At 44.7% G+C, this 19,776-nt stretch overlaps 1 protein-coding gene across 1 annotated transcript in view; it reads left to right on the top strand.

Annotated features, from left to right (window-relative positions):
* nhsl2 (NHS-like 2) overlaps positions 1–12,925 on the top strand; it is a gene marked incomplete at both ends in the record, with an annotated part of 147,800 nt that extends 134,875 nt beyond the window's left edge. The window contains 6 exons of the mRNA XM_083993240.1: positions 4,064–4,264; positions 6,419–7,607; positions 8,159–9,323; positions 10,312–10,612; positions 11,900–12,011; positions 12,589–12,925. Coding sequence (XP_083849366.1) covers positions 4,064–4,264; positions 6,419–7,607; positions 8,159–9,323; positions 10,312–10,612; positions 11,900–12,011; positions 12,589–12,925 — 3,305 coding nt within the window. The remainder of the gene's footprint in view (positions 1–4,063; positions 4,265–6,418; positions 7,608–8,158; positions 9,324–10,311; positions 10,613–11,899; positions 12,012–12,588) is intronic.
* Positions 12,926–19,776: the final 6,851 nt, after the last annotated feature.

The raw sequence follows: 19,776 nt of genomic DNA, 5'->3' as shown, positions 1-19,776 counted from the left end.
TATCTAACAGCCCCTCTTCTTGTATCTTCTGGAGCTTTCAACTGCTTGACATCGACTTCATCAACTCGTGGTGTTTGCTCATTTTGTCCAAGGACGCTGTAGATGTGTAACCTTGAGCGCCACGGTTATTTTTCATGACAGTTGTTGTCCACTTCCTGGAGTTTATACCACATCCCACAGCCTTCATCCATCTCTGATCAGTCATATACGCATAAGGCATAAGACATTTTATTGATCCCACTTATGGGAAATGTAGGTGTTAGAGCAGCATATGAAAAAAAAAAAACAAGGTAAAAATGAAAAAAATATACAAAAGAGAAACCTTATGTGCAAATATTTAGGGAAGTACATACAGCTTTGTACAAATTATTAAAGGGATACTTTACCCAAACTCGATAATTCACCAATTTTCTACTCACTGTCATGCCAAGGAAGGGTTTGGAGAACTTTCTCAGTCATCAAAACGCTTTAGGAGTTCCAGGGGCAACAGATTTTCATATAATGATGATGGATAGAGTTCACTTTTGAGTCCTCCAAAACACACACTATGAAACATCCAGATACCTCCATACTGCTCGTCTGTACTGACCCAAGTGTCTTTAGCCTTGTTGTAGCAGTAGCTCCCAGTGGCTCTCGCAGCAAGCGCAAGATTTGCTGCGACATGTTCGTTCGTCATTGTAAACCATTGGATGTATGATGTAAACATGGAAGAATGTCTCACAGCAAATCTCACTCAGCCACTGGGAGCTACTGCTACAACAAGGCTAAAAACAGAGATCAAATAATTTTTTTCCAAACAAAACAAACAAAACTTTTTCATGTGGCGGCTTCAGGACACTTGGGTCAGTACGGACGAGCAGTATGGAGGTATCTGGATGTTTCATAGTGTGTGTTTTGGACGATTCAATAGCGAACTCTATCCGCCGCCATTATATGAAAATCTTTTGCCAGCCGGACCCCCCCTGGAACTCCTTTGATGACTCCGAAAGTTACCCTTCCTTGGCCTTTTGGGTGAAGTATCCCTTTAAGAGTAATATTATGTATACACAATAGTAGGCCTATATATAGTAACAGTATATATAGTAACAACAGGTGATAGTGAAACAGGCCTCAGGGGAAAGTGAATGTGTCTACGTGAGAGTTAAACCAGTTACCTATAGTCAGCTCAACACGTCCACCTCCCTAATGAGAAGGAGTCAGCAGACAGAGGAGCAGTGCATCCAGGACCATCCTGAAGAAGAGACATCATGATGCTGCTGGTGGTTGAAAGAGCGTCCATTATTTATGGCTGCAGGAGCAACACAAAGACTCTCAGCCTCCGAGCGGCGTCTTGATCACGGCGGAGACTGAGGACATAAAGACAAGAGATGAACGAGGCTGCGTTTGTGGATCAATGCTGCATCTCTGCTGTCCGAGACTTTTAAGCTAAAAATTGTCATATTTTAAAATAAAAAAAGGAAGAAGAAGTTATATTTAGCTCCGCCGGGAGGCTGAGTCATAGCTTAGTCTCGGCTTTGCGAAACTCTGGCCCCCACACTCTTATTTATTCATGCACAGAGGGGGAACGGCCATTGAATGCCACTCAGCGATAGAGCCAAACAGACAGATCATTGTTAAAATGAATGACAGAGGGGAGAAAAGACCATCGGAGAGATGGAGAGATAAAAAGACAGATCAGATCGTCAATGAGGGAAACAGAAAAACAGGTGGAAAGAGATCCAGAAGGATTTTTCCTTTTTTCCCTCTCCGATAAAATAAAGTGTCTGTGATTCATCAGCCGGGGGTTGACACGTCCTCAGATAAATCACTGATTTAATGATTATCTAGTCAGGAAATGAGATTTCTGGCTCCAATTTTCCTTTTCTGCCAAAATAAAATCACCTGTTGCAGTGTCAAGACTCTCCCGGCCAACTCTGATCATTAATATGGAGATTTTTAGTCGGAAAAACCCTCTACATGTCAAAATGCAAAGTGCGAAGCAGGTGAACTTGATAACAAAACTGTTGCAAAGGCACAAAAAACAACAACAAAGACTTAAAACAACCAGAAAGAGACACAGAACAACCACAAGGAGACAATAAAGAGCTATATAAAGAACTATAACTATAAAAAGACACACATTCAAAGATATAACCTTTTTCCACTCATGTCATTGAAGTCTGGATTTGGGTTTTTAAGCTAAATACTGCAAAACACGAGGTGATGAGATTCGTTGCGTAATGAAACTCAACATTAAGTTTTCTCTGCCTCTTTGAGTCTCGTCTCCAAAATCACATTCATTAACTTAATTAATCGTTTTCCTCTGCAGAAGAGTTCCATCATGTCTCGACTGGAGTATCTGCTATTAGCCTGCTCTTCTCCCGCTCGCTCCGATTGCTCAAACATTTGTAATTCTGTGTTGTTCGGGGCTCGGTTGTATAATTAATACGCATCAAGACAACGGGGACACGACTATAGGAACTAAACAGGAGGGAGGCGGCGGTAGAGAACTAGACAGATGCTGAACGACGATGAGGTTTATCACGTTGGTTCATTATCTGCACAATAAGCGACAATCATCGGCTTTGACGACAGGAAACAAAAAGCAGGAGCTCTGTTTTTTGAGATCGTCTTTGTTCCTTCAGCTCCGGTGTGTTTTGGCACCGGTTGGTCGTGCTCTGCTGGTGAACTTTATCATTGTTTCATTTCTTTTTTTTCTTTTTTTTTTCATCAGTTCGGCTTGGTTTGATTCATCCTCTGTTTTGACTCGCTGATTTCCGCGTGTTTGCATCTGATTTAACGTCCCGCGCTTCGACAGAGCTCCTTTAATGGCGTCGTTTAGCCGAGGGAGATAAATTTTTAGCAGTCGACTGCATCCGATATGACTGTGTGGATATAAAACACGGCTGATGGCTTAATAGGAAGCCGACTGAGTTATGCAGATGGCTGAGAGACTGCGCTGCATGTCATTGAGGTAATCAAGTGAGTACCTGCTGCCTGCGATGACTCATTGGATTAACCGTCTGTCCGGACGAGACGTCGGAAGGACAGGAAGTAGAGCTACAACGGAACAGCAGGGCTCTCCGCCGCATCTGCTCCAAGTCGCTCTGGATGAAACATGACGGCAGGGAAGTGTACGACGTAAACATGAAGGTTTATGGTGACAGTAGGGAGAAAAAAAAGGAAGTGTGGCTTCTTATGCATCAGTTGCACGTCCAACTTTTTCCCTTTCTCAGTGAGTCGATGTGAAGAAATCCTGATGATTTGAGCAGGAAACTTTGAAGAAATACGAGACAGGATATTGAGAAAAAATCTATTAAACTGGCTGCAAGGAGTCTAGGTGTTGTATTTATTAAGGGAGGAACTAGGTAGAAGAATAAAGGCAAAAAAAAAAGTAGGAGAAAATATTTTTCCTCACTGAACATTCACCAAACTTTTCACAAGAATCAGCGCTGGCCTGCAGAAATGAAAGTTACCACCAATGTAGGTTTATTCAACACAATTATCAATCAGTCAATCAATGTCTCCCATTTTCTCTCTACCTACCTGGCCGAGGCCCCGCCCACACCTGTGTTGGGTTTCTGCCTCTTAGGAGGAAGTTTTCCCACTGGTGTCGGGTGGCACAGTGGTATAGTGGTTAGCACTGTCGCCTCTCAGGAAACAAGGCTCTGGGTTTGATTCCTGGGCTTCGAAATTATTCCAAAACTATGGAATAATGTTAAAAATATTATTTTCACTCTCCATTAATATCCTCAAAACACGCCTCAAAATCCCATCTCTTTTCCTTAGCATTTGTTTCGGCATAGTACTAATACTCAGTCACCCGACTTTATTTTATTATAGCCTTCCCACTGTTTTAAATGGTTCTATTTTTATTCTATTGTCATTGTTGTTCTTGTTTTTGCACATAATTGTAAAGCACTTTGGTTTTTAAATGTGCTCTAAAAATAAAGCTGACTCAACTTGACTTCTTGTGCCTTTTCTTGACTTGACCGACTTTTTGTTATAAAATAAATGCATGTTCAATCTGCTTGAATCTTCTCTTCCTCTCTTTGACCTCACTGTTCTTATTCTTCTGTTGCAGGTGAAGGAGGAGGTGGTGGAGGAGGAGGAGGAGGGAAATTCCACGGCGTCGACCTCCTCCAACACTCCCCGTCCCCATCCCCGTCTCCAGGCGACCCCTTCCCCCACCAGCCCCACTCCCTGGAGCCCATCACCGACACCCCCCACCAGGCCCTGCCCCTGAGGAAGACGCACTCCGACCTCGACACGACCTCGCACACAGGTGTGTGAAGCTCCCTGACCCCTCCCACCAATGTTTGTTTTTCTTCTCTTTAGCGGGTTTTTTTTTTTTGGTAACACTTTAGATTAGGGAACACATATTCACCATTAACTAGGTGCTTATTAATATGCATATAAGTAGCTTACTAGCTCCTTATTAGTAATTATTAAGCATGTATTAACACCTTATTCTACATATTCTACCTCTATTACACCATGAATTAAGATTTTTCCTGATATTAACTCCTAATTATCGCTTATTCATTGTAAATTAATGCATTGTTGTTTCTGAATAATGATGTGAATAACCAGTGGGTTATTGGGGCAGTAGCACAAGAACAGTAATTCTTCCTGTATCACTCTGAATTAGTATAGCATTAATGCATTAATTTACAATGAATAAGCGATAATTAGGAGTTAATATCAGGAAAAATCTTAATTCATGGTGTAATAGAGGTAGAATAAGGCTATGTAGAAGATCTCCTTACTTCACATACGCCAAGGACAGAAAAGAGGGAAAAGACGGTGGCAGGTCACTCCGAAATAAAAGTTCTCTACTCATTAGCTCAAACTCTGTTGGCGTTGGCCACAAAAACATTTCCTGCAGATCTGTTTTTCACTTTTTGTTGGCTGTAAACTTCCCTCGTTTCCTTTGATAACTGTGGAGAAAGCAGAGATGAAGCCACGGCAGCAACTTTATTTTACATTCCCACGACTTTGAATCAACTTTTTTTAGTGACGCATATTCTTTTTTGGCATAAATCGTTCATTTCACCCCGTGTTTGTCTCAATTCCCATGAAGGTAGTTTGGCTTGATTAAACTGGGTATTTTCAGACTGCAGGAAAAAAACACCTTAGTCATTTCCCTTTCTGCCTTTCACCCAACAAATCTTTAATTCAACAGAAAAAAGGAAAAAATCCCACAGAGATTAATGTAGGGTTAATCATTTCTTTCCCCTCTCGTATTTGCGCTAACCTGTTTTGCTCGGTGAAGGACGGTGTTGCCGGCAGCCGGGATCTCTTCATGCCTAATTGGCTTATGCACTGCAACAGAGATTCTCAGTCACGGGGTATGAAGGGTTCAAATAAACTGTTTAACCTGATTAAAGCTTTTAACTGCACATGGGCAAGAAAAAGCAAGAGCTCGACATACATCTGACAGCTCAATTGATTTCGTACTAAGGACGAACGATGATGCGCTTATGCACTACTCACAAAAATTTGGGGATATTTGACAAGAATATCCCTATAACAAGTTCATGCTACAGTGATATTCTATCATGAAAGCCTTTTAAGTAGAAGGATGCAGTGGTAATTTATTTATATCTAACAAAATCTAGCAACAGTGGTGGCTATAGCACTACAAAAATCTCAATGTCTCAATAACTTGATCAATTTGATCAAAGTGTTGTCTTGGTCTCATGATGTCTATATGGAGAGGACTGTATACAAATTGTCATTGAACCAGAACATTTAGTGGTTCAATGACAATTTAACAACTAAATCAGATGGTGCTTGTGATTTTTGTGGTTAATCACCTTGTTACACTGCAAAAACTCAAAATCTTTCTAAGAATATTTGTCTTGTTTCTTGTCAAAATGTCTCATTTCTAGTCAAAACTAATCTCTTTCCACTTAAAATAAGACTCATCACCTAAAAATGTACTTGTTTTTAGATCATTTTCACTTGTTTCAAACAAATTTTCACTTGAAATAAGTAGAAAAATCATTTTGTGCTTGTAATAAGAAAGAAAAACTTGCCCCACAATCAGGTTATTTTAAGTGAAAATATGCTTCAAAGAAGTTTTTTAAAAAAGTGTCTAAAAACAAGCTACTCTTTATGTGACGAGTCTTATTTTAAGTATAATGAGACTTGTTTTGACTGGAAATAAGACAAATATTCTTGGTAAGATTTTGAGTTTTTGCAGTGTAGAGAACAGCATGTTATTCAATTAAGTACTGAAACATTGAACAATTGAACATGTGCATTCAAAAGTTTAGAGAAGGTTAAATTAAGTTCGCCTGTAAAGGTTATAGTGCATTCTGAAATGTAATGCAAAAGCCAAACATCCCTAACTTTTTGTGAGTAGTGTATGTCTCAAACTTGACCCAATCACATTGATTTGAATTCAAATCCTTCTTCCCCTTCTTCTACACAGATAATACTTCAGAGCACCGTAACCCCAACCAGCTCCACCCGGGCGCTATGGACCACTCTGGGCTGCTGTGCTCAAACACACCCTCCTCTTCTTGGAACGGACCTAAGGGCTCGACCTTTTCTCCCGGAGCGTGGAACGAGCCTTATAATAATTACAGCATGAGCAAAGGTCCGGCGGTTCCTCCCAAGCAGCACAGCGTCATCGGCAACGTGGGGGGAGGAGGGGGAGTGGGAGTGGGAGTGGGGGGGGGGCATCAGGACGGCGTGATGCTGGTGGGCTCCGGACAGTCGATGAGCTCCAACTCCAGCTCCTTCACCTCTGTGACGGACCCTTCGGGGAGAGGAGGGAATATCATGCCGGGGATTTCGCTGGCAGCTGCGATGATGGGGAAGCGGAGCGAGACGGAAGGGGCTGCGGCAGATGGAGGCAGAGCGGGAGGCGGGGGAGTCGTCGGAGGGGGGGAGACGGGGAGGGGGAGGGAGAGGTCGGCTCGCTCCATAGCAGCACAGAACGCCTTCAAGTTCCGAGAGCGCTCCCTCTCCACGCCCACGGATTCTGGTTCCTTCTGCTTTACAGAAGGCGGGATGGGTCAGCCGGACGGACACATGATGTCCACGACGACGGGGAACGGGAACGCCATGGCGATATCGGACCACCACCACCACCACCATCATCACCAACAGCACCATCACCACTTCCTGGGGATGAGCGAGAACTACGCGCTCCTCTACCCGAGAGGGAGCTCCGAGGACAGCGCCAGCACCGCCGACACGATCTCCGTCACGGCGTCGGACTACAGCGCCGACGGACGCTTGCGGCTGCGATCCCGCTCCATCTCGCTCAAGAAGTCCAAGCGTAAGCCGCCGCCGCCCGTGAGGAGCGTCTCGCTGATGAAGAACCTGGGCGAGGCCGAGGGAAGGATCCACCATGAAGGCGGCGGTCTGTACCGGGACGGACGGCCGAAGAGCCTGCACATCCCCAGGGACCACTTCCCGGACTTCCAGCCGGATTTCCTGCTGCCGAGCTCGTCCGGTTCCTCCAAATCCGGCGTGAACGAGAGGGAGCCGGGTCACGGAGGCAGCGACGGACCTCCGAGCCTGGAGGTCCAGGCGCCGGACAGGGAGGCAGAGACGGACCTGACCTTCCCCACTCACTGGCAGCTGGGGGAGTGGAAGAACGACCCCTACAGGTAGGAAATAAAACTACACTTTGTGGCAATGGGTAGTTTTAAAGGGATAGTTCAACATTTATGGCAAATTCTCCTATCGCCATAATCCCTATAGTCATAGCAGTAGGTTCATTACCATTAATTAATGGTGCATGTTGTTTTGAGATCTGTGGGGCAGAGCCGTGAGCTGCTCAGAGCTACGCTATGGAGGCTAATGGGATTTCTTGATTTCTCCTCATCAAACTCATCAAATACACAATCCAACAACTCCAAAACGCTCTGGTGGACAAGTTGTGACCTGCACATTCACCACACTATGAGATAATAACAGAACAACGAGTTGTTAGCCTCCGTAGCGTAGCTCTGAGCAGCTCGTGGCTCTGCTCCGCCGTTCTAAAAATAGCTTGCATCGACAATTAAAGGTAACAAACCTACTGCTATGACTATAGGGATTATGGCGATAGGAGAATTTGCCAAAATGTTGAACTATCCCTTTAAGTATTTCTGCTGTTATTAATTTATTTATTTATTTTTAGAAATGCACTGATTCTCTGCTCTTCTGTTTCCTCCAGATCTCTATCGGGATCCAGCACAGCGACAGGTACCACAGTGATTGAATGTATGAAAGTGAGAGGCAGCTCCGAGTCCCTTCTCGACTCTCCCTCCACCTCCAGAGCCACCTCGCCTTCGCAGCTCTCCATGGAGACCGACATCAAGGCGTCCTCGCCCTTCAAACCCCCAGGACTCATGTCCCCGTCGAGCGGCTACTCCAGCCAGTCGGAGACCCCCACCCCGACCGTCCCGCTCAGTCACATGGCCGGTCAGGGGACGCAAGGGACGCTCGGGTGCAAGATGCGCCCAAAGATCCCAGAGAGGAAGTCGTCGCTACCGTCGCCCAAGGACCCGTCGGCGAGATCTCGACTGTCCTTTGAGATGCCGGGGAACGCGCATCTGGAGCTGTCGTCGCTCAAGCCGAAGCAGAAGGCCAGCAGACGCCACTCCGACACCTCCACCGCGGCGAAACCGGGAAAAATCAGCCCCAGCTCTTCGCAGGCGTTACCCATGGTCACCCAGAACGAGCTGAAGACGATTCGGCTTCGCTCGGTCTCCCGTGGCGACCTGGAGGACTGTCCCGACGGCGCGTCCGACACCATTGAAGAAGAGCAGCACGGCCGAGACCTCAGCGAAGTCCCCAGCCCTCCGCCCACTCTACCCAAACCCAAACCGCCGGTCGCCATCAAGCCCCCCTTGCCCAAACGGCCCATCAACCTCCTCCTCAAGTCTCCTTCCCCGTCCTCCACCTCGCCGCTCGGCCTCGACTCCCCTCCAGGCTCGCCCGTGGACCGGCCCGTTCCCCTGGGCAACATCTACAAAGTCATGAGGAAGCCCAAACCCAAAAAACCTCCGCCTCAAACCTCGACAAGTCCGTCGGGTCTCCCAGATTTAAACTCCACCATCAACCCCCAATCTGCCTACGATCATCCCTTCTTCCCCCATTCCCCATCTCTCTTTGATCTCCCGCCTCTCCCGGACCCTCAGCCTCTTCTGGAGGACCCGGCGTTAGAGCCTGAGTTCGAGGCCGACGCAGAGATGCAGCTCGGGCCCGGGGAAGGAGGCTCGCTCCCTTCACCCTGCAGTAACCAGGAGGCGCCGGAGCTGCAGGACAAGAGCAAGACGCTCCCCTCAAGGATGACCATCTCCTGTCTGGCCGAGCTGTCGGACAAAAAGAAACCCAAGGTGAGGAAGATCGCTTTCAGGAAATGTTGTTGTTGGAGTCAGGAAAGATAGAGATTGTCATAGTTTAGCTGAGTTTACTTTAGTTTAACTACTACTTAAAGGGATAGTTCAACATTTTGGCAAATTGGCCCATTGCCATAATCCCTATTGTTTTAGGAGTAGGTTCATTACCTTTAATTGTCGGTGCAAGCTATTTTTAGAACGCTCAGAGCTGCTTAGAGCTACGCTACAGAGGCTAATGGGATTTCTTGGTTTCCCTCATCAAACTCATCAAATTCACAATCCAACAACTCCAAAACGCTCTGGTGGACAAGTTGTGACCTGCACATTCACCACGCTATGAGATAATAACAGAACGTTACAAGACGGAGTTGTTTTAGAGGCAAATTCATGCAAAACCGCTGATGCACGTTGCCTTCAGGGACAGTTTTTCAGCAAGCAGTCTCTGCATTTGCCTCTAAAACAACTCTGTCTGGTAACGTTCTGTTATTATCTCATAGCGTGGTGAATGTGCAGGTCACAACTTGTCCACCAGAGCGTTTTGGAGTTGTTGGATTGTGTATTTGATGAGTTTGATGAGGGAAACCAAGAAATCCCATTAGCCTCCGTAGCGTAGCTCTGAGCAGCTCGCGGCTCTGCTCCGCCGTTCTAAAAATAGCTTGCACCGACAATTAAAGGTAATGAACCTATCCCTTTAAAATCAGATGCAGTCATTTGCATTGAGTACTTGTATAGCACATGGAACAAAATATTTGTTATAAATGTTCTTGCTTGCCCTTGGAAAACCTGAATCGGCAGCCTGATGGGAGCAGATCAAATTCTGCAGCATCCCCAGGTATCTGTCTGGCATTCCTGAGTACTGCCTTGCTGAATATCTCACTGAGCTGTTGTTGTGGTTTTGCCAACCACCTTCCCTGCAACCTTAATAGTCGCTGAATCCTTTATTTTTTATTTTTTGGTAAATGACAACATTTTCCTTCCTCTCTAGGTTCCACCTCCGGTCCCCAAGAAGCCAAATGTTCTGCTTCTTCCCACGTCGGTCCACTCCTCCACTAACGGCAGCACGGACCGACAGACGTCGCAGACGGACAGCCCCGTGGGCCTCCGGTCTCCCGTCGGAGCGTTCCCACCGGACGACCTTCCCGGTGCGCCGGACATGTCGGAGCAAGACGAGAATCACTTGGGAACGGACGAGGAGAGTTCGAAGGAGTCGTCCCTTCAGTCGTCTCTGCAGGATTCCTCTCTCACAGAGCTGGAGGGGAAGGTGGCCGGCGCTACGATTGGAGGAGGTACGTTTATGCAGATAAGGGATTTGGGTATCTAGAAGTGGAGTGTAATCCATTCCCTGCATTAAATTTGACTTCCAGTGTTAGAGAAAGATTAATTTCTTAACCTGTGCAGCTTTCTACGCTCTCACTTTACATATTTAACAACAGAGAGTCAAATGGTGTCCCAGTTTCACAGTGAGATCAATGGATCAAAATGTACACAACAAACTCAAACTACTCAAACACTCTGCTTCAACTCTTCTGTGTTTTCCAGACGCTTATATTTCTGCCAAAATACAGCTAGCGGCTCCTCGCTCTTGCTAGCATGGTTGGCTGTTTACATGTGTCTCAATCCCAGTGCAGACAGAGGGTTGTGCAAGCTAAGCCGTTTTTAGCCTCCACCCCAGCGCCTCCTTTTCATGCTGTTTCTAACTTAGTCAATGTCATGTCTGTTGTCATTGATGCCTCCTTTGTTCTGCACCCATGGGGAGGGCGGGGGGATCTATGCTGCAGCTGTTCCTGCCTTAACTTTTAGAAGTGCAAAGACAATACAGAGCCCATACCACCGAATGTAACTTACTGAAATTTATTGAAATGATTGGAGTATGAATATTTTTTTTATAAAAGTGGGCCTGGCTGTAAAGCAAGTGATGAAATTGAATAGTCCAAACTTGAAAATCCCCATTTTGCATTATTAGCATAGCAGTGTTGCAGCATTTCTGACTACATGTATGTGGTTAAGCACAACCCGAAGTTTCAAGGTCTATTTGTATAAAAAAAATTACTTTTTGACCCCGAGTATTTTTCTACATGTCGTTTTTGCTAATATGTATTAGGTAATGAATACAGTTTGATCTTAGTTTTGCTTTGATGGAAGCTGTTGAACCTTTTTCTTCTGATTTCGTATGCATGTGTTTAATGATCGCCTGTCAGAGCTGCAACATTTGATTAGGATCCTGCCCTGCTGCGTTTGATGCACAACTTCCTTCTTCTGCCAGAGGAGATTTCTCAGGTTTTGAAGCAAATCAAATCCAGTTGCGCTAAAATTGGACCAAACCAAAACACAGTGTTTCTTACTGTTTGTGACAATGAAGATGGCACTTATCATTATTATCTCATTATGACCTGATTTGGGGTGTAATTGAGTCAAATTTGCTTTAATTGCAGGGGAGGTAAAATTAATTTTGGCTTTTCTAAATAGCAAGAAATGTACAGATGTGATATCTTTGTCTAAGACGTACAACCAACTATTGATTATATAAATATTATATATATATATTTTTAATATGGTTTCTCTGTCTTGTTCAGATGACTCCAATGAGAAGACGGTGCTCCACATCGCAGAGGAAACCGATGATGACTTGTTGGCCAGCACACCTACAACACACACCACAGAAGACCTGTTCACTATAATACACAGGTTTGAACACACACACACACACGAACGGAAATCAATTATGACATTAAAGCTGACGCATTTTCTAGAAAAGGGCTTTTAGAAACTTATTCTCACACTACAATTGGTCTCAGCCTTCACCAAGCTTGTCTGGTGGCTTATTATAACCCGGCAAATGTGACAAAAAAAGAAAAAAAGACGCATTGTCTTGTTTAAAAGGTATGAGGCAGACAGAGCATAAGGTTCCCTAGCAACGGCTACATGTACAGTGGGTTACTGCATGACCGGCAGCTCTTTATTTTGTCCTTTTTGTCTCTCTCTCTAACACATATAGAGATGCAAGCACACACAGAATCGCAAGAAACCCAGTATCTAAGCAACAAGTGTTTATGATTTTACCTTGTATGATGCTGAAAATAGTCTTAAAGGCGGAGAAGAAAGGGTGAGGAGAGGAAGCGGTGTTGCTGTTTTCATCTCCTACAAGAAAGGAAGGAATCCCTTCTGTAGTTGCATGTTTTGGATTCACTCTCTAAATAGTGAATCGTGTGGCTTAAGCAGAAGATTTTAAGTGGTGAATTAAAACATCTTGTCTTATCTTCAGGTCCAAGCGAAAGGTTCTGGGCCGTAAGGAACCGACCGACTCCTTCGGCAGTCGCCAGAGCCTTGTGTCCCCGGTGAAGCACAGCACCAGCGGCAGCGACCTCCGAAACCTGACCCTCGGCAGCAGCCAGAGGTCCAGCTCCCGCAACGAGAACTTCATGGCCCTGCTTCAGAAGAAAGGCAGCAAGTCTTCCAGCGGAGGGGCCAGAGTCTCCGCCATGGAGCTCCTCAAAAGCACAAACCCCCTGGCGCGACGGGTAACAGAGTTTTCCACCTCGTCGTCGACCGCCGAGGGAGGAGAGGCGGCGTCGGGGAACGGCAGACCCAACGACCAATGAACGGGAAGTACAGTTAACTTAGACGTTAACCGGGTACCGTTTGCTGTCGACAAAGCTTACCAACCGATTCTACAACGCTCCACCCACTCCAGATGGGGCCCTCTGACTAACATGTCTGTCCAGCCAGATCGCTCCAACTACTGATTGACCATTTGCACCGTCCAATCAAATTGGAGCACACATTTTGGACAAAATGGTCCCTCCCATGGTTGGAGCGCTACGATTGTTCCCCGTCCCTCCAGGAAAGTAAGAAAGCTGAAGAGAACAAGGTTTGTTCTCGCTGTATTTTCAACGAAAAAGGAGGAAGCTTTGAGGCCATGAAGCCTCGACACTGCACCGTGTTTTTCCTCTTTGGGAATTTCTGGATGGACTGATGACGGCTGGGGTGGAGCAGACGCTGGGAATAATGAGGTTGTACCGTGGTATATGATCTATACTCCGGCGCTCCATCTGGATGACGACGACAACAAAAGTCCCTGATGATGATGATGATGATGACGAAGATGAAGACGACGACGATGGTTGATGTGTCTGAATCTGTGACCAATTATACTGAAACCCGACAGGATGCCCGAGAAGATCAAACGAATCCGAGAAAGAAACACATGGAATAAGATACAGAAGATGTGAAACTTTTCAAAGGATTCACCTTCAAAAAAAATCCAAACCCTCCGGCCAGTAGCACTTCAGCACCAACTCCAAGCACCGAATCATCAATGTGTGATGAGAATGAGAAAGCGAATCCTCTCAAAAAACCTTTGGACGATGTGACTCTGTGGTGAATACGGTGCAACATCAGTACCATCGTCCTCAATCGGCAGAACCTTCTGGTTTGAGGGTTTTTACAAAGAGAAACCACATTGGGGGGCTTTTTTTTTTTGGGCCACCACCAAAGACAAGGAGCCATGAGCGAGTCACAGATTTTGTCGCTCATGCTAAAAAAAAAAAAACACGACACATTCCACAGAAGGCACCCAGCGAAACGGACAACACGTCGGAACACAAGCACTTTTTGTTTTTTCGTTAGCGTTGGACATCGTTTGCACGGCGCAGCCTTTGCGTTGCTACGTTCAGTTCGAGAAAAACTCGTCAATCTGTTTCTTTTTTTTCTTCCTTTTGCATATTTTTTTCCCCCTACACACGCTAGATGGCCATATTCTGTACAAGTTCAGTCGGATTGTACTGTATGTATGTACAAAGCTAAATGTTGCGCTATCTATCGGCGAGAAATCCTTTGCAGGCAGGACTAAAAATAGTGTACAGAGCAACAAACAGCTTGGACTTCAAACTGCCCTCGCCGTGAAGGGAAAACACACGCTGAAATACACACACACATACGCATGGACTAAGGAGCAATGCCATGGAAGATGAGCAGAAAACAGACCTATCTAACAGTACACAAACGTGTGTGTATGTGTGTAATGTGTGTGTCTGTCCATACAAGTGTGTGCGCAGATGAAATCATGCCTGTGGAGTTTCTGTACGGAGAGCATGAAGCAGGCCTGGTTATTAAACAGGGTTTTTATTCATTCTGGTCTCTGGTGACGGGACCAACGGACTGTTAAAATCTACAAACAGACCAGAGGGGACCTAGTGGTGCATATGTGTGTGTTTGCACTCGTCTGTCTGTGTGTGTGTGTGTGTGTGTGTGTGTGTGTGTATGTGTGTGTACAGAGGGAAGTGCCAAGAACAAAGTGGAGAGAAGAGATAGAGAGAGAGAGGCTGCATGTCTGTGTCCTTCTTATTGTGTTTGACATTTCTGTGCGCGTCCTCGCCAGTTGTGCACATCTGGACTTGCACATACCCAAAACGTGCGTGTGTGTGTGTGTGTGTGTGTGAATGTGAATATATGTGTTTGTGTGTGTGCATCATCGTCATCATCACCACCACCCCACACCCCCATTGCACCCCAACCACACACCTGTCATGGAATACGATCGGAGGAGCAACCAACGGAACTGCGGGAGGTTCCGGAACCCAAGGTGGAATCAAGAACTGTACTGTAAGGATTCCGGAATCCAAAAGGACGAATCTAGGATTTGGGACTTATTATTTGGATGACGGAAGCAAAATCGTTTTTTTTTTCCAAACCCAAAGGATTCAGGAATGATTAGCAGAATCCGTATTTCTGGGATACGGGAGTCTTGAGACATTGGCCTCCAGAGCGTTCGACAGGAAAAGTCGGGGAAACCTGTTGAAAATTCCGTGGAAAGTCCGTCCGTCTGTCCGTTTTGGAGTGTTGCAAAGTGATGGTACAGGGTTGAATAGTTTTTGTTTGTTTTGCACCTCCTCTGTGCCCATTTCGTCATCTCAGAGGGGAGGACGAGCGACGGTGCCTTCCTCCTCCTCCTCCTCCTCCTCCTTGTCTCTGCTGGAGCACACACTCCATCTGCCGTCTCTCCATTTAGCATCAGCTCCCCTACTCTCCTGGCACATAGCAAACACTCCTCCATCTCTTTCTTCCCCATATATACAGCCAAACCTCTCTCGGTTTTTTGCACGTAGCACTGCCTCCTTTACCCCTTCGCCGCTCTCTTCCGCTCCTCTTTTAACCTTCTCTCCATCCTCCCTTTTTGACCCCCCACCCTCCCCATTCCCGTCAACCTTCCCGGCTCGTCTCTTTTCTTTCTCTTCCTCTTCCTCTTCACCTCCTCTCTGCATTCAGTCTATGCATCTGAGCTCGGCAGACGACGCGACACCGGATGAATGTCAATGAATGACTGTTAAGAAAATAGACGCTGTGCTGAGCTTGAGGGTGCATGAACATCTTTCTATCAGCGCTTATCTTCTGCCTTCTCTCTTTTCTTGCTCATTGGGTTTTTATACTTTTTCTTTACATTCCTTTACAGTATCCATGTAGGATGGGATGAACATGGATGAATGAGTGCATGGATGAATGAATGACTGACTGAATGAATGGGTTGATAGGATCTGTGCACAAACACAGAAACAGGCAGGGTTTGAATGTGTTTTTGCATAAAGGACCTTGACTTTTGGACTGTGAACGAAACGCCCTGTGGATTTTTGATCCCAGACCGAAACCTCAGCTCTGGATCACAGTGTGGACAGTCCGATGATTCTTGATTTAGCAGCAGTTCAGCTCTAAACACCTGACTCACCCTCCTGCCCCCCCCTGCTGCATGAACTGGACCATGTAGAAGGGGATGAGGGAACCTTTCATCTCCTGAATCCCAGGCGGCAAACTATCCCTCGGTGCTATTGAGTCAGAGCTCCCCCTAGTGGATGGAAATACACACAACACCAGGAGAGTAGAAAAAAATAAAAATAAAACAAAAAAACAAACTCCGTCACACACACATCCTACAACAGTCCTTCAGGTATTCCATCATCCTGAAAAAAAAGATGAAAATTTTAAAAATGCATAAATTATCACCATTTATGATGACTAGTCAAGTGACGCTTGTTTTAAATATTTAGTGAATGAAAAAAAGATAAACCTATAAAACTCTGTGTTTGTTTGCCTTGTATACTGAATAATGGGCGTGTTGCTGCGGCGCCTAGTGTGTTTTTATTTTATTTTATAATTATTATTTTTTTATTTCAGCTGCCTTGGTTGTACACACACACACATACACAAACACACAATCTTTTGTGTAATCGGGCCCAAATAACAAGTGAAAAGTATAAAAGCGAGTATTTTATGTTAGATCTGATCTCACCTGTATGGAGAATCAGTAGTGCCCAAATCAGCATTCATATGCAGGTAGACGGAGTAGAGGTATTTTTCCCCTCGGAGCAATCCAAGTGGAAAGGATTGATGGGATTTGTTGTTTCCTCACAGTAATGACAAGATGCACACACACATCTAAGAATAGATGACGTTTCCATTTGATGTGTTTAGGATCAACAAACCATAGTGTTGTTTTAACTGTTCAGGTGGCAGATTTGGTCTGAAATAGGGAAATAAGAGGTACAGACAGACAAAGAAACATATGGGTACACTGGTAGGTTGCTGTCCCTTTTTGTAGGGACGCAAGTATTTACAAAGTTTTTACAAATGTTCTTGAGATACCGAATGGCTATAGAGGCAGAAATAATCTCATTGGGTGGTTAATTGTTGATGGGCGGAGCCAAAGAGTTCTTCTGTCAATAACAAATTTACAAACAACGGCAGCAAGATGTTATCAATCAATCAACTCACAACAAGGGAATTATTTTGGTCCTTGGTCCCGCCCATTTTTGGGGGCTAAATAACCAATGAGATTATTTCTGCGACCGGAGCAACTCTGCCTCCAATAAATTTCTAGATCTATATTACCAATCTCTAAAATATGCTGACGATATATTATATTGAAAATGATGTTTCTATGAAGTGGAAAGGGAGCTGACAAGAGGAATATAGTGAATATTTAATCCATTATCCCGTCTTTAGGAAGACGAGTGGGGAAGTGAGGAAGGAGGGGAAATGGGGTTACGGAGGGGAGGTTTGATTTTGCTGAATGTGGGGATTACCACGCCGAAGTTTATATGTATTCCATCATCTTCTCCTTCACTTCCTCTCTTCCCTCTCCTCGGCTGCCGTGACTCAGAGGAGTAATCACGTTAAAAGCTTTTCCCTCTCTCTCTCTCGCTCTCACTCTCTCAGTTTCCTACCCGCTAAGTGATAAAAGGTGTGGGAAAGCAAGAAAGGCTGGAGCACCGCAATCACTCCTTAATTAATTCGGTTTAATTTTACAGTCAGTCTCCGCAGATACGGAGCGGCCAAATAGCAACCTGTTGCTAAGCGACGCAAATAAAAGTCAGTCGTGTGGAAAAAGGTAAAAAAAAAGTGGAGTTGGAGACTTGGCCAACAGAAAGATCACAGTTGATCTGGTTAAGAGAAGCAAAGCTACGTTTGTGTGACCAGTGTGTTTACAGTCATTTGTAAGGTGTAATGAATAGAGCTGTTGGCGTAAACGAATCAAACATCCCCACAAGGGGTAAGACTTCCACACTAATTCAACCAGCACTTGGAAAATACTTATATAGGATTAATAGAATGTCTTCGAATGAAATGAAGATCTCAACAAAACGTTTTAAGGAAATGTTTATGGTACGAGTAAGATTTCTGTTCCCGACACAAACCCGATAGATCGTGACAAAGAGTCAGATTTCAAGTCAGTTTTGGGCCTTTATTGGGCTTAAAGGTTTATGCTTGTATTGGTGGAGAAAGTGTCTCTTCATATTGGAGATGTAATGATCAGTGATCAATAAAATTAAGTAAACAAACAAGTTTGACTGTCGGCTTGGGTTTGGGTCCCAAATTAGGTTGGACTAGTTTGCATCATGCCTTACCAGTTTGTTTGTAACAATTAGCCAAAACTAACTTACCTGGATGCACAGCTTTGTAATGATGCCGAGGTAAGAACTAAAAAACAATATATACGTTTTAAATATATATTGATATATTTCCAAATTCAGTGACTTAGTCACTTTAATCCACAGACCTCACATTGTTGAGAACCACTTCCTTCATCCAAAGTGTGACTGCACCCATGGAAGAGTATGAAGCTCTCTGGTTTCTTTTAATCAGATTTCTTTTTGGCACTTTGGGTAAAACAAACTCAAATCAAACTGAGATCCACTGACTTTCTGTGAGCAGATATTTCCAAGCCAAACCACATCAAACTTTGTTCTTTTCTTGTGAATTGCCCCTAAAAATTGAATGTGGTATATTTCCCAGATTTCCTTTTTAATACGCAACTCGGGGTTGCTGTGGTTATTAACTTCTCAGTCGTGTGCTCCAGCTTTATGAGAGAATGAAAGAGGGTGAAAAGGTGACGGGGAGAGTAAGAGGGAGAGAGAGATATAGTGGCTGCAGATTTGGGCCAAAGATCGTCTTACTTCTTTTAAGGAGTGCCAGAGGGGTGAGGTTTACCGTGCTTGGGCATTTCAGGGGTACTACAAAGTCGATATGCAGCACATCTTAAAGCACTAAGGTCTTCTGGAGGTAAGCTCCGCCCAACTGCCACTCACAGCAAAGTAAAACAAAGCCCTCGAGCCGAATTTTCAAACCCCAGTGTTGCATGGGGGCTGTGTACAGGCAGCGTATAAAGACACAGAGATGATTAATTAGCGAGAGACACAGAGAAAGAAAAGACAGACAGAGTTATTGGAATTATTCTATTTTTGTTATTCCTCGTTGAAAAAGACATATTTAAAGGAATATTCCGTGTATGTATTGAATAACCTCCGTTTCCCTGCCCCATCCAATGGTGTGATGTGTAGCTGTGAGGTGGCGTCACACACAGAAACGCTTCCCTCCGCAGCTCTGCGATGCCAATGTGATGAAATTATTATATCATTATAAATAAATTATTTTTCTTGCTTAAAAAAATGAATGTTTGCTTTGCCATCTTTTGTTTGTGCTGTTTCTCACCAGTTTCTCACTTTACACAGTCTAGTTCCTTCAGAGGGTAAAATCTTTAAAAATTGGTCGCTCTGGTAAAGATAAGCCTTCTGTAAAATTGTTTATTGACATCAACATCAACCAGTGTTTGTCTGTAGGTTCTCAGTGATCCAGGTCGTTGAAGTCTTAAGCGTTTCAGCTGAAGGCAACTGGATTCCTGGATTCCTTTTCAGTTCTTGAAGGTGTTTCACTTCTTCGCTGAAAGATTTCTTCAGTTCTAAGCACTGATGCCGAGTCCAAGGTATTTAACCCTTAGTGCTGTTGTCAGATGTTTTGGACAGAGAAGACGGATGGTTTGAGAAAGGAGTAACGGAGGTCATCTATGTCCTACTGGAACAACCATTGTTGAACTGTCAGCCACCTATAACACATTCTTGAACTCCCTTTCAAGGTTCTTCAACCCCCATTCATGTTGCAACACATGACCCTAAGCGGTCACAAG

Source organism: Trachurus trachurus (assembly GCF_905171665.1).
Source record: "Trachurus trachurus genome assembly, chromosome: 18".
NCBI classification, from domain to species: Eukaryota; Metazoa; Chordata; class Actinopteri; order Carangiformes; family Carangidae; genus Trachurus; species Trachurus trachurus.
The sequence above is the reverse complement of the archived record's forward strand: the minus strand, read 5'-3'. Positions and strand labels throughout refer to the sequence as shown.